The sequence below is a fragment of the Lathyrus oleraceus genome, chromosome 7 (genome assembly GCF_024323335.1).
Source record: "Lathyrus oleraceus cultivar Zhongwan6 chromosome 7, CAAS_Psat_ZW6_1.0, whole genome shotgun sequence".
Taxonomy (NCBI): Eukaryota; Viridiplantae; Streptophyta; class Magnoliopsida; order Fabales; family Fabaceae; genus Lathyrus; species Lathyrus oleraceus.
The window spans coordinates 150,148,871-150,162,666 of NC_066585.1; the positions used below are offsets into that span (position 1 = coordinate 150,148,871).

The 13,796-nt window shown below is 32.8% G+C and overlaps 2 protein-coding genes across 2 annotated transcripts; one reads left to right on the plus strand and one right to left on the minus strand.

Moving 5' to 3' along the window:
* The first annotated feature begins 390 nt into the window (after positions 1-390).
* LOC127107455 (SWR1 complex subunit 2) lies at positions 391-4,373 on the plus strand. Its single transcript, XM_051044742.1, has 8 exons — positions 391-692; positions 774-1,082; positions 1,436-1,514; positions 1,620-1,739; positions 1,852-1,920; positions 2,145-2,187; positions 2,967-3,032; positions 3,885-4,373. Exons 1-8 carry the CDS (start codon positions 468-470, stop codon positions 4,072-4,074), a joined length of 1,101 nt encoding a protein of 366 aa, XP_050900699.1. The 5' UTR covers positions 391-467; the 3' UTR covers positions 4,075-4,373.
* A 1,772-nt stretch (positions 4,374-6,145) lies between these two features.
* On the minus strand, positions 6,146-13,010 carry LOC127107456 (tobamovirus multiplication protein 3). The gene is made up of 11 exons (XM_051044743.1): positions 12,528-13,010; positions 12,345-12,435; positions 12,197-12,249; positions 12,021-12,113; positions 11,847-11,918; positions 8,273-8,345; positions 8,124-8,169; positions 7,561-7,624; positions 7,396-7,449; positions 7,238-7,315; positions 6,146-6,684 (listed from the first exon to the last, which is right to left on the minus strand). The coding sequence occupies exons 1-11, from the start codon at positions 12,693-12,695 to the stop codon at positions 6,592-6,594; spliced, it is 885 nt and encodes a 294-aa protein (XP_050900700.1). The 5' UTR covers positions 12,696-13,010; the 3' UTR covers positions 6,146-6,591.
* Between the last annotated feature and the right edge of the window lie 786 nt (positions 13,011-13,796).

Sequence of the window (13,796 nt, forward strand, 5' to 3'; positions counted from 1 at the left end):
GCGCATCAGTTGAATGAAAAATAGATGCGCAGTCCAACTGGTGCATGTTTCATGAAATGTGGTTATTCCCATAAATATTTTAAAAAATATGTTATTTTAAAATTTTAATTAAAAAATATGGTTATTTTAAAAAAAATCCTTAAAATAAAATTATTGCTTTTCCAATAAGATTCCGAAAATATAATTCCATGATGATCTGACGGTGTAAAACTTTTTTACACTTTCATCCAATAAAAATATATTATTTTATCATATCAAACAAATATTTTGAAATATTCAATCTGATTCGTGGTCGTAATTGATTCATCACTCGTTGTCTCATTTTTAAAATACATTTAAACTTATATTTTGAACATTTTTTTACCAGTCTCATATTTTAAACTGAATATCATAATTCAATGCTAAAAATTACTCGAATATTTGGCAGTAAGGGCAAACACTAAACCGAAGCAGAGTTCTTTCGAAAAATGGAAGAAAAAAATTCAGGCGAAAACGAGAAAGCGGCTCTTCTACTCCTGGATCGTGCATCTCGAGCGACAAGGGGCAAACGTCTCTCGAAGCTTCTCGACGACGAAGTTCAACAAGACGAATTGTTCTGGGGCCAAGACGCTCTCAAAGATGAAGAAGAAGACGATAACTACCAAGAGGAAGCCGAAATCGCCGACGAATTCGACTCCGATTTCGACCAAGACGTATCTATATCTCTCTCTCAAACTCATTCACAACAATTGCATAATTCAATTTAACTAATTCTTCAATCTTTATATTTTCAGGAGCCTGAACCTGATGAGGAACAACCTCAGGTTGACGCCGATGAAAGAATGAATAAGAAGAAGCGATTGATAGTTCCTGGGAAGACGCCGGCTAAGAAGAAGAAAAAGAAGAAAGTTTTATCTAATTTGGAAAATTCTCCCAAAAAGGATGATCAGGAAGATGATAATAACAACAACAAACCTAGTGTTTCTGGGGAACACCATGATGATGCAAAGGAGATAATGATTAGGAAGTCCACCAGAACTTCAGTCATTGTGCGACAAGCTGAAAGAGAAGCCATTCGTGCTGCTATACAAGCAACCAGCAAGGTCACTACTCCTCTATGTCCATGTGATTAGGTTTGATTAGGTTTAGGCCTGTTTGTATAATCAGCTTAATTAAGTGTTTATATCCTAAGTGTGTAGGTATCATATATTTCTGTTGCAAAAGATAATATAAAGTCAGATTGTTTTCGTAAGCTATTTTGGAGAGCTGGTGAAAATAAGCTGAAAAAAAGCTTATGGACATGTCATAAACTGTTTACATAAGCTTTCTCAAATAGTTTTACAAGTGCTTGTGCTAGTAGATAAACTCAAATAAGTCTATCCATATTATCAGTTTTTGAGTAAATTATTATGGTTTGAATTTTTAATATATATTTTTTGGTTTTGCTTTGGCTCAGCCAGTAATAAAAAGGAAGAAAGAAGGTGAGGAGAAGAAAATGTCACAAGAGGAGATGCTTTTGGAAGCTGCTCAAACAGGTTGATATTATAAATACTTAACATCTACTCGCTTATTAATATCTTTGCTTGTTTGTTTGTTTTAATTTTTAAGCTGGTGTTTTAATTATGTTTTTGGCTCTGCAGAAATTATGAACCTGCGAAACTTGGAGCGAGTTTTAGCCAGAGAGGAAGAAGTTAAGAGAAGAGCGATTGTGCATAAAACTGTCTATAATGGTCCACAGATACGCTACGTTTCACAAAATGGTTGGATTTTTAGCAAATAAAAAAGTTAAATAATAGCTTCTTTGGATGCTGCATTTCATTCGGTCATATTGGTTGTTGTCTTTTTACATATAGCAATCTGTTGTTTTTCCAGGTTGTAATTATCTGGAGTTTGCTAAAGGGGCGTCATTTCACTCAGATATTGCCACAACACCTCAAGAATGTGCGTCCCTCTTGTGCTAGCTCTATAATTTTGTTCATTTTATGTTGAAGAATGTTACATATCCCGTTTCTTTGTACATAAAGCTTACAATATGTGACTTCTATGATTTTCACAATATTGGGAAGAATTTAAAGTACCCAGCTTCAGGAAATTCTAGGTAGCTAAGTAACTATTTGTTTCAATTGTTTTCTTCACTTATATGATCTACGTCTATTTCTTTTCAGATCCAGAACAACCTGTTTGCGTGATTACTGGTTTGCCTGCCAAGTAAGAGCCTCACTTGCCAATAGTGGTTATTGTTTTATTCTTCAATATCCTGGTTAGAATGTGAGAGACACACTGTTTGCAATTTGGAACCACTTGATAATTGTTTATTTTCTATACTATAGTTTATGCACATATATGGCTTTCAGCTTTGGTTTCTTTTGTAAGTGATTTAATCTTTAAAAATAGACTAATTGGTTGAATAGATTTAGGATTTTAAATTCATTTAAAATTAGATATTTATGGGAAAAAGCCAATGGAACCTTGCTTTGGAGATTATTTTCTATAGATGGGGTTATATTGTACAAATTGTGTAGCATTTGGCAATAAAATGGGTCAAGCATTAACAATGGGTCTCTTCCAAGATGAGAAAGAAATACATTTATAGTGGATGTGTATCACGATTAATCATTTATTTTGTATTTAGAGGTATCTTCAAGAGGTTCTAGCTCTAATGTTGATTGTTGATGAAGTTTGGTGATGCTTTCCTTGGATGAAATAATCACTTAATGATTTTTATACATTATACATCAAATTTGCCTTCTAGTGTGTTCGTTGTAGTCAAACTTTAGGTGTGTTGTCTAGGTTGCTCTTCTGTTTCAATTGGTCTCTCCCTTATTACAATTCTTCTTGATTATTTTTTTTTCCTTTCCAAATTGCATCATATGAACTTTTATGAATGCTGTGATTGTCACTGATTAATAGTAGTTCAGTTCAAATATTTTCCTTAATCTATTACTAATGTACCTCAAATATTGTTAAGAAGTTCTCTCTCGATACAGGTACCGTGATCCAAAGACTGGGCTGCCATACGCCACAAAAGAAGCTTTTAAAATAATTCGACAACGGTATGGCCATTCTTGGTTGCTAGTAACCTTAGCTCTGAATGTGTATTGAATTTGTCCTATTTTCCCTTTCCTAGTATTTTTTTTACAGTATGTTAATGTGATTGTTTTTATAGGAGTATTTTACAAAAACATTGACTAAAATATAACTTTTTATGTTACTGTTTTCTTGCCAATCTCTTGTTTTTGTTCTCCTGCAATGGTTTGGTCTAATGTTCCATAGAAGGATGTCTGCTGACCAGTTCTACCCGCGATAGTGTTATTATTGAATTACAAATGCTATCAAATTTATTTTGAATGCAAAATTGAATAGCATGAAATTTCAAACCAACAAACCATATGTCATCTTAAGAGGGAAACAAATGATTGACAAATCGATGCTCAACTTGCATCAATTGGATCTTATCTTCATATATTCTTTTTCTTTTAATTAGTCTTGAAGCATATGGCACATACTAGGCTATTGGATGGGTGTTATGTATAAAAATCATGCATGTGGCTTCACCCAATTGCTCAAGCTTTTGGGAGAGATGGTTTAGACATGGTATAAGAGCTTCCACGCCCTGAGGTTGTGTTTGATCCTATTTATCGTTGTTCTTATAAATATTGAAAAAATAAATTTCTACACAATGTAAGGGGGCTTATACATTGTCTGCCGATTCTACACATTAAGGGTTCTTGCATGAGGGTTGTGTTTAATATAAAATCATTCATGTGGGAATTGGTTTCTTATAATGGGATTAAGACTTTATTTAAGAAATGTGTTTGAACATTGAATGTATTGTTTAGAGCATGTCATCAAGTGATTGTTTCGTAATTGATTTTATTTGACATTAATGGGGGATTGTTTTGCAGCATTCTGGATGAAAGTGCCAACTCTAGAAAGGAGACTAGTATGGGAGGCTTATATGATTCAGTTTCTGGATGTGGTTTTCCAACCAAGCGAAAGAGATCAATAGTGCATGATAAAAATATACATCCACATGATCGATCCTTGGCTCGCTTTAGGAGAATTCCTTCTTTTGAGGATGAAGATTCTGACTGACTGCCTTCGTATTTTTTCTAATTCTCTTTTAAGTTAGAAATCTTTTATTTATCATCCTCGTGCAATGATGATGCATGATTTTAATTTCAGCCGCAAATCATGAAAGAAGTCATGATGTGTTATATCTTGATTCTTGATATGGACCTGAGGCTGGGACTTGAGATAGTAATAGAAACCATGTCTGAGGCCCATTTTAGTGTTGGTAAAGTAGTCTTATCTCCTGTGGTATGTCTTTTTAAAATTGACCCTGGTCATTTTTTAACAAGGAGAATGCATTAGACTTTAGTTAGTTAAATTCATGATATGTCGCGTAACTTTCTTTTACAGTTTGTCATTTCTGTAATGATTTACAGTTTGTCATTTCTGTAATGAGCTGGTATGTCTTTGTCTACAAGAAACGAGAAGTATCGAGACGAGTGAAAGGAGTACGAGGATGGTAGACTAAAATTTGCGCTTTTAGGACTATGCTTGAATACCTAATATTATGCTGGTACCCGCAAAAAAATTTATCTTCTAATAGATGCTATGAAATAAAGTATCTCGTAAAAAAAATAATAAAACTAGAACCAGAAACAAGTTCAAACACTATTAGTGTCTATGTTATTGAATTGATCTTATTATATATGAAGAGACAAAACATAAGAGTCTAAACCAATCAAGGCTTAAGTTGATCTAAATTCGCTTTACATGAGATATGTAAATCGAAACTATTCAACTGAGTTGAATAAGCAATATGTTATTACAAATTTATTATTATAGTTTTTAAATTTAATGAAAAATCTAACACAAATTTAATTTTTATACACGAAATTCCCATAAATGCAATAAAACTTAACATGCAATTTTAAAACAAAAACATTAAAACTTAAACGTATAATTTTATTAAACAAAAGAGACAGAGACAAGAAAAGAGAGATTACACCAAATTTATAGGAAGCAAATAAGTATGGAATTATTTCATCAACCACTTAAAGTAAAAGGGCATGTATGTAATTTCTGTAGTAATCTTTTTTCTAGTCTATAGGACTCTAGAGAAGATAATAATATGTAGTTTCTCAATTCATTTTCTTTGTATGTTGAATCTATCAAAATTCATTATTAGAAAAACATGATTGCTTCAGTATAAATAAACTATAAATAAAAAATATACCATTTACTTTTTAACAGTTATCATACTTATGTTTTGATCCACGAACAAAAAGATTTTGGATGTTCTATCCTATATTCTATTTTATAAAAAATAAAAAATTTGAAAATTGTAAAAAAAGAAAAACAAGAAAAAATAATATAATTTTATCATTGACAAATTTGTACTATTTTAATTTTTGTAAATAAGATTATCAAATCTGTTTATAACCTATTCTAATTTTCAAACTTCTGAATAGAGAAAAAATTTCGAAAACAATTTTATAAAATTAGACTATCAAACAAATTTTACTCTTTTCAAAATTTGAAAACTAAAAAACAATTTTATAGAATCAAATAAAACAGGTTGTTATTATTTTATTTTTGTAACTAACATAACATAGTCAGTGATTTAAACCTACCATTCTTCCACTGAACGAAGTCAAACCAAACATTCAAACACTGCCCGACTAACATCTGATTGTTGAAACCGGAAAGATATTATAAAGCAAATTCACAACACAACCCTTCATCAAGTTAGATGTCAAACAAGAAACAGGTCTTTGATCAATGGCATCAACAAATTCCGGCAAATAGGCCTCAGGTATGACTCCTTTGATCTTGTTAGGTTCTTGTTAAAGCATGTTCATAATTTTGAATGCTTTTACTTTCTCTAGTAAGTTAATTTTGTTCATGCCATAGTACTCAAACTTGGTTTGTCACTAGGGAGGAACTTAACTAGAAATCATAGACACTGAACTTTTGGGAGAACCAGAAACAAGGCTAGAGAAAAGTGAACATTCCACTAAGGAAATTTTCACTACGCTGTTACCCTAAAATTTAGGGATAATCAGTCTCAACCGTTAAAAGTATATTTTGGAGAGAGAGAGAGAAAAGAAATTTAAGTCAAAAGGAAAATTTTAGTCGAACAAAAAAGATGTAGGGATACACAATAATTGAATGAAATATTATGATTGTGGCTTAAGAATCTCAGTACATTCCACCGACTTGTAACAGTTATAGAAATTAAACTTCAAAACTATTTTACAAAGTTATCCGTGTCCCGTTCTCCCATAAAAAGTTTGCTCAATGCGTTGAATTGTTGAACCTGAAAAGCAGTTTCCTAGTTTCACAGACGCGTGCAAATATATCTTACTGTATTATTATACATAACATAGCCCAACACGTTTGACAATCCATCAAATGTCATGTTTCATAAGATAAGCTACAAACCTTATAAGGGAGAAGTTTAAAACCAAGATATTAGCTTTCTCACAAACATACTATAGATTGACTTCTCTGTCCTCTTATCCTTGGAGTGCAGAAACATCCAAGAAACAGATAACCGCTAATGATGCCTTGTGACTAAGTTTTTGCCATATGCTAACCTTTTTAACGAATTGGGTGATATTGTGTGATTCCTCGCTTAGGCGGTAGTTTTCTCAAAATGAAAAGGACCAAAGAAGAAGGCAATATTTCCACCAACTGCAGCAAAAGGGCGAGAAGAGGTCAGCGAGACGTATGACATGAAAAACTACCATTTTGATGGCTTACTCTTGAGACCAAATGTTTATAAAAGAGAAAAAGCATAGGAGAGATTGCAGTTATTAAACTAAGAATAGCAATTCAATTTCTTTTTAATTGGACATCAAAACACTAATTAGCCGTTTTCCATGAGAAAAATCCCCATGAGGTCAGAAAGTTGCTAAAGATAGACCCCCCTTAACAGTATGAATAGGAGAAATTTAAAACAGCAATGACCTGATTATTTGATAAACAATTTCCCTTGCCACTTAGGTTTCTTGTGAAAACAATCTTACCAAGAATTCTAGACCAGCTTCAAATCACATGCTAGACAAAATTTATTTAGGAAGATAGATAAAACTACGCACATAATTTAGTGGTGTTGGAAAAAATTCAGGCAGAGACTATCAGCTTTCAACAGTGTTCAGTATGAGCCCATGTAAACAATAACTTGAAGAACTCAACAAGGAGCAACAGTAGGACAAAATTAAAGGAATGTAATAAACAAACTCACCAGGAAATATATAAGGTTTAGAATGGGATGGTCCAATACATCAATGTTAGCCGCTTTATCAAGTGCATTAAAGCACATCTGATAGATTAAAATATGATCAAACTCATATTAAAAACCAAGCAACAAGAATTACACATTTGAAGAAAAAGGGGACTAACCATAACACATCTGATAAGGAAACATGAAAAACATATGGTAGTCACGTAGCCGACCTGAATTAGAAAGATCAGATAGATAGTTAGAGAAAAGGAGTGGAGGGGAGGGATGAACGGGCCCTTAAGATATACATTGGAAAAAAATCCCTTGTAAGAAAGACTGAGTACCTCTTGTAGCTTCTTGCGGCGACCTTTGGATTCAACAGGGAAGCGTTGCAGCATCAAGAATAATCTGTCATAGACCATGCTCAGAAAAAGTACAGTGGGTACGGTAATGAAAGGACACTAAAGAAGCATATACATAAGACATTGAAAATTCTATATTTGAAATACATCTGTGAAGTGCCTTATTGGAACATGACAACTACAATGAACTATTTACATTGAATGAAGAATATGCATCAACATTTACAGCTTTTGGAGTTACATTTTAGTTTCTAGTAAGAATTATAATGGTAGTACATGCTTTATAAAATAACGTGACCATTGGTAAAACATTTATATAGTGACTATGTTTTCGTGCTACTGGAATTTCACCATTTCAGAAATGCAGTATAGATTTGAAGAATTCACATGCTTTTATAAATGCTGTTATGGATTATTTTTATTGTATTTTTTCACTGCAGACAGGGCAAATTCCTAAGTCAATGTTATTTTGTAACCCAGATGCATTAATTTTGTTTTGTAGACCAAACACATAAATGTAGTTAAAAAGTGAAAAAGACAACTACCTCCCACCATAGAGTAGAAAGCCAAGAGCCGCAAACAAAGAGACCCCTACATACATGCATCGAAAAACCCGATTAATATTATGATCAATAAAATCTGATAGTTGGTGCCTGGCCTCAACACAGAATAAAGAAACAAAAGACAGAAAAACCTGCAAAGAATATCTTTGACAAAATGACCAGCATGCTGATAGGTTTCCACCATAATATCAACCACAAAGCAATCTGAAACATTTTAAATAAAATATTAGAAGACTTCATAAAAAATTTTAAAAATAAAAGAGAAGTCAACAAATACAAAACTAATCAACATGAAAATAGCAGTTATTTGAAATTCTGAATAGATATTATAGAGTAACAGAACTGATACCATATATGTGTCAAATACTAAAGAATAAAAGAACTGATATCACATATAAGTGTCAAATACTAAAGGTAAAAAGCAGAGGGAGATGTTTATAAATTTTTAATCAATTATGTAAAAGAGCATTATTTAGATTGGTTTAGAATATTCTTCATGATTGTTTCCTAAATTAGGTTGATGGTTCAATGGCTAATGGAGTTGAGCTTGTAATAGTAGTATTTTTACCTGATTAAATTAAAAGTATAAAATATAAATGAAAACTAGGCTAAGATATTGGAACATCATACATCCATCAATTATATTCTCAGTTTAATGCCTATAGTTGTTTTTGTCCCGTTTCTTTATTTCTAACCCTAAACCATTATTCTTATTAGAGAAGTACTATCCACCTTCAATGTGTATCCCTTCTGAAGTGTTAAGGTCCGTAGTACTACTCTTTAAAATTCCACTTATTTGTTTGTTCGTAATATTCTATAGTAATTTCTCTGCAATGTGACGAAAAAACGCCTTGAGAGATCATGACAAATATCATATATGAAGGCCATGGAAGCCTCTAGGGGCAGGCCTTTGATATTTTACGCAGTCGATATGGAGTTGTCTAAATGATCAACAGCTGATGGTTGAATAGCATCGGGTAGTTGGCTGGATGGCAGTGTACTTGTAGCTAAAGGATGCATTATGCTGTTGGGGCATTATTGGGAGATGCAAAGTTCTAAAAACCGGGTGGGTGGGGGAGTCTCGGTTCTAACCCATGAAATTTTAAATGGTTGGGAAGGTGTGGGGGGTGTCTCAGTTCTAACCCATGAGATATTAAATGGTTGGGAAGGTGTGTCAGACCAGACGTATTGATTTAAGCGTTTCGGTGCATTTCATTCTGTACATGTTTAAACCCCAGGGGTTGGCTTGTTGGTGAAGGTTTAGGTCCTGAGAGTACGCCCTGAATCCCGTTAAGTGCTAACAATCTTTGTGTTGGGTTAGTCAATGCAGAGCTTTGCTCTGGCTTTAAGTGAAAAACAAGCATATCTTCTAACAGTTGACTGAGTCCATATCTTTTTCCCTCAAACGCATATTTTTGTAGATGATGAAAACAGCTCTGGTTTTTGGGATAGATCAATGAAAAAATACTAAGAAAATGAGTCATGGAGAGTGGAGACTGAAAAGAAGCTTTTGAAACAAAGGGATTTTGACAAAGTTAGAGTAAAACAAGCAGAATATATTATAAGGAATGCGGGTGAGTCTGTCCCGATACAGTGAGTCAAAAATTGGAAATTATCATAGTTGTTCAAGATAGGTGGACTCAATAGAGAAATACTTTAAGTACAGAGACCAATGATTAAGGTGAAGACTCTTTGTTACGTCAAGAAGCTTTTGAAACAAAGGGATTTTGACGAAGTCAAAATAACAATTGTTATTTGTTAAGAGTCACACAGAGACAATATGTGGCATGAACATACGTTTATAAGTGGGGGTAATTCTCACCTTATAAGTTGGTTTTGAAGGGATGAGTTAGGTCAAACTCTAATTCTAAGAGTATATATTATAAGGAATGTGAATCTGCCCCAATACAGTAATAATCAAAAAATTGGAAATTACAAGAGTTCAAGATAGGTGGATAATAGAGAAATACTTTAAGCATGATCTGTGGTTGCAGAGTGACAAGCAAACTCAATGGGAAATTACCAGACAACTAAACCTAACAATGCTTGGTAAATGTTCGGGAATTACATGTCATCCAAGCAAAAAAATAAGATTGACAGAGAACAGTGCTGCAAATCTAAAGAAGTCTACATGATTTGGCCTGTTTAAGGTGGAGTAGGTTAGTCAACCCAATTAAATCAAGGTCAAAACAGCTCAATTCATAATGGGCAGGCCAGGTGTTTTCGAGTTTACTAGAGATTGAAAATTATAGAGTAAGAGTAAAACCCATGATATATCCTATACACACAGATCATAAGGCAAAAAATAACTAGAATCCTTCATTGTTGGTCGCACATGTTGACCGAAGTCAATCCTAGGCCAGAACTCAAAGAGTGCTGAACAGCATCATCATCCCGCCCAACAGCACTGTAAATGAATTTGCTAAAGAGAAACTCCTCCACAACAGCAATTTCTAAGTTAGTCTGAAGCAATAACTTTTTTATCCATGGGAATCAAATAATGCGAGAATGTTCGATAAACTCCAGAAAATTTCTCATCTCTATTTGATAATTGATTATAAAATACATGAGAGTGGAACACAAGTGTTGGGCAGTAACAGTTTTCTGGGGTTGGGGAAGGATATGTGAACAAATGGAGGGGTTCCACTAGTCAGATCTAACAAAGCAACCAACTTGGATCTTAGAGCTTCCATCAGAAAGGCTACATACAGAAGCAAGGTTGTCAAGATCAAGATCTTGCATAAGATAGAGAGAGAATAGCAAGATCGTAAAATATAAAATCATAGCAAAGATCGGAAAATTCTACCCAATTATTTTTGTAAGATCCAGAGGGGGTAACAAGATTGTAAAACATAAGATCGCAACAAAAATAGTAAGATCCTACTAAAATAAAAAGTAAAAATATAAGTATACATTTAAAGTGTATTTACATGATACGTGTTAGTAGGCAAGTGTATTCATGAGAAAGTGACTCTTTCATATTCTTTAGACATGTATGATTGAGTTTTTATACTTTATTACTACCATATGTAACATTTGTTAGATACTAAGGACATATTTGATCAATTACTAGGATGATTGTAAGTCAGTTAGTTAAAACAAACCCTACAAGTGAGATCTTTATTCTTTAAACCCTAAATCTAAATGAAACAAGCCCCGCGAATATGTAACATTTGTTAGACACTAAGGACATATTTGATCAATTACTAGGATGATTGCAAGTCAGTTGGTTAAAACAAACCCTACAAGTGAGATGTTTATTCTTTAAACCCTAAATCTAAATGAAACAAACCCCACAAACAGTAATTGTTATGCCTCTACATCTTCTCATCCTTCTCAACTTTTAAGAGCGATGGCCAGAAAATGGACAATCATGGTTGAAACTGGCAAAAATTGCACAAAATCAATGATTTGACGATTTTTTGACAATTCACAAGATTCTACTTAAGATCGGGATCGTTGGGGGTGAGTAAGATTGTAAGATCTTAAGATTTTAAGATTTAGATCGAGATCTTGACAACCATGTACAGAAGAGCTATGTGAACAACAATATCGAAGGACTTGAACATACTGTAAGTGTTACTATATAAGCTAAGAAATACAAGATGAAAATGTAAATAGGTTGCTCTCCACATCCATTGCCTAAAAAAACAAGTAAAACCGACTATGTTGACCACAAGTGCAATCACAGGCAAGATTTTTCACCTGAATAACATAAACCACAGCATTAATCGTGTAGAAACTTGGTCTCAGACCGTCGGTAGATACAGCTCGTGCCTGCAAAATAAGATCACAGAAAATGAGACCACATATTAACAAATTAACAATACAAATTGTTATTTAAAAATGTATACTTGCAAAAAAAAAAAGTAAACTTGCCTGATAATAAATCTCAGCCCAGAAGAGAACCAAAAGTGCATATGTGGTAAAGAAAGCAAGACTGGGCATGTCAAGTAACATATGTTGGACAATCTACACACACAATGTTTAGCCGTTAGAATTAAATCCTATGTGATTTTGAAATTTATCATGTAGCTTAAATGAGATACTCCTACCTCTGGCTGTAACTTCTGCACATCTCGACGGAAAACGAAAACTAAACATCTAACTGCAAAAACCACAATTAAACAACAAAATTCATAAAAAAAATCAAAGCAAAAATATTCAAAAAAAAAAGAAGAAAATGATTTGAATGATACAAACCCCCATTGACGAAAAAATTGAGAAAGTGAAAGACCTTCTGCGTCGTCCAACCATATTCCGGAACTCTCAATTGTATTCGAACAAGTTGAACCTAAAATTACAACAACAACAAAAATTAAAAAATTAAAAAAAAATATTTTGATCTTGAGAAAAGAAAACCCTAACAAAAATCGGAGAATATACGAGAGCGATGGCGGCTACGATTCCGTAGAGGACGGCAAGGAGATGGAAAGTACGATCCTGCCAGAGAGGGGAGTCGTTGATATCTCTCCACCAGTTGGATGTCTCGGTGAAGTCAAGGGAGGCGACCACGGCCATAACCGCTTCCCCCGGCACGCCTCTGGCCACCATCGAATCGGTGAATGATGATTTAATACAGCCTTTAATATATATATTTTTTCTTCTACAATGAAATAAACACAGAAAGAAAAGGAAGAGAAGAAGAAACAAAAGGAATCTAATCTATTCTAATCTAATTATTCAATCAATGTTGATTTTTTTGGGGTTTTGTTTTGTGGCCGGCGATATAGAGAAATAATTTAGGATTTAGAGAGAGGAAACGGACGGTAACGTCGGTAAGGATGGAAAGTCCAAATAAGTCATCATTAACTCAACTTATATATATATATATATATTTAGGTTTAAAAAGCTCTACTAACTTATTTCAAATGTTTTTTTTACTTTAGGTCTATTTAAAATGAAATTAAACATCTTTTTTTGACCAAATGTAATTTTAAATTATTTTAGGTGTGTAAAATTGAAATTGAAAAATGGAATTATTGAATGGACAATGGCAACTCATTTGCATGTGTAACGTGGTCCCTATAATATTTTAAAATTCATACGCATTATGTGTTTTATTCACCTTGGCGCCATTCTGGATCAGCTTTTGCTCCAACCAACGTTGTTGCATCATCGATCTTACTATGTTTTCTATTTTTTCACAACTCTCCCGTGAGATGATTTTATTATTTTGTTTCTTTATATTTAGATTTAGATTGTGTTTTTTTTAAAGAGTTTAAAGTTAATATATTGTTGGTGTAAATTAATTTTATATAATTATTTAATTAAATATTTTAATTTGTTAAATCATATTAATTTTTTGAAATTAAAGGTGTAAACTAGTTTTATACTATCATTCAATAGAATTATAATATTTTGTCATGTAATATTATTATTTTAAAATTAAACGTGTGATTTGGCGGGATATACGTCCATAATTGATTGACAGTGTAAAAATATTTTACACTGTCTGCATATTCTTTTTTTTCTTCATATTTTATAAATAAATAAAAATTTAATGGAATATATGTCTCTTATTGATTGATTGGATAAATATATTTTCCAAATGTATAATGCAAGTTCTTTTTTCTCATTTAAATAAAAAAACAATAGAATTATATTGCATATTTATTTTTAGAGAAATGATATTCATACACAAAAATCTACACC

Bases quoted from the DNA above. Each gene is read 5' to 3' on its own strand.
- LOC127107455 (XM_051044742.1), top strand. From the start codon at position 468: ATGGAAGAAAAAAATTCAGGCGAAAACGAGAAAGCGGCTCTTCTACTC. The intron at 1,740-1,851 runs GTTGGATTTTTA...TTGTTTTTCCAG, and splicing joins ACGCTACGTTTCACAAAATG to GTTGTAATTATCTGGAGTTT. The intron at 2,188-2,966 runs GTAAGAGCCTCA...CTCTCGATACAG, and splicing joins ATTACTGGTTTGCCTGCCAA to GTACCGTGATCCAAAGACTG.
- LOC127107456 (XM_051044743.1), bottom strand. From the start codon at position 12,695: ATGGTGGCCAGAGGCGTGCCGGGGGAAGCGGTTATGGCCGTGGTCGCC. The intron at 8,346-11,846 runs GTGAAAAATCTT...AAAATGTTTCAG, and splicing joins CTGTGGTTTATGTTATTCAG to ATTGCTTTGTGGTTGATATT. The intron at 8,170-8,272 runs GTTTTTCTGTCT...GCATGTATGTAG, and splicing joins GTCAAAGATATTCTTTGCAG to GGGTCTCTTTGTTTGCGGCT.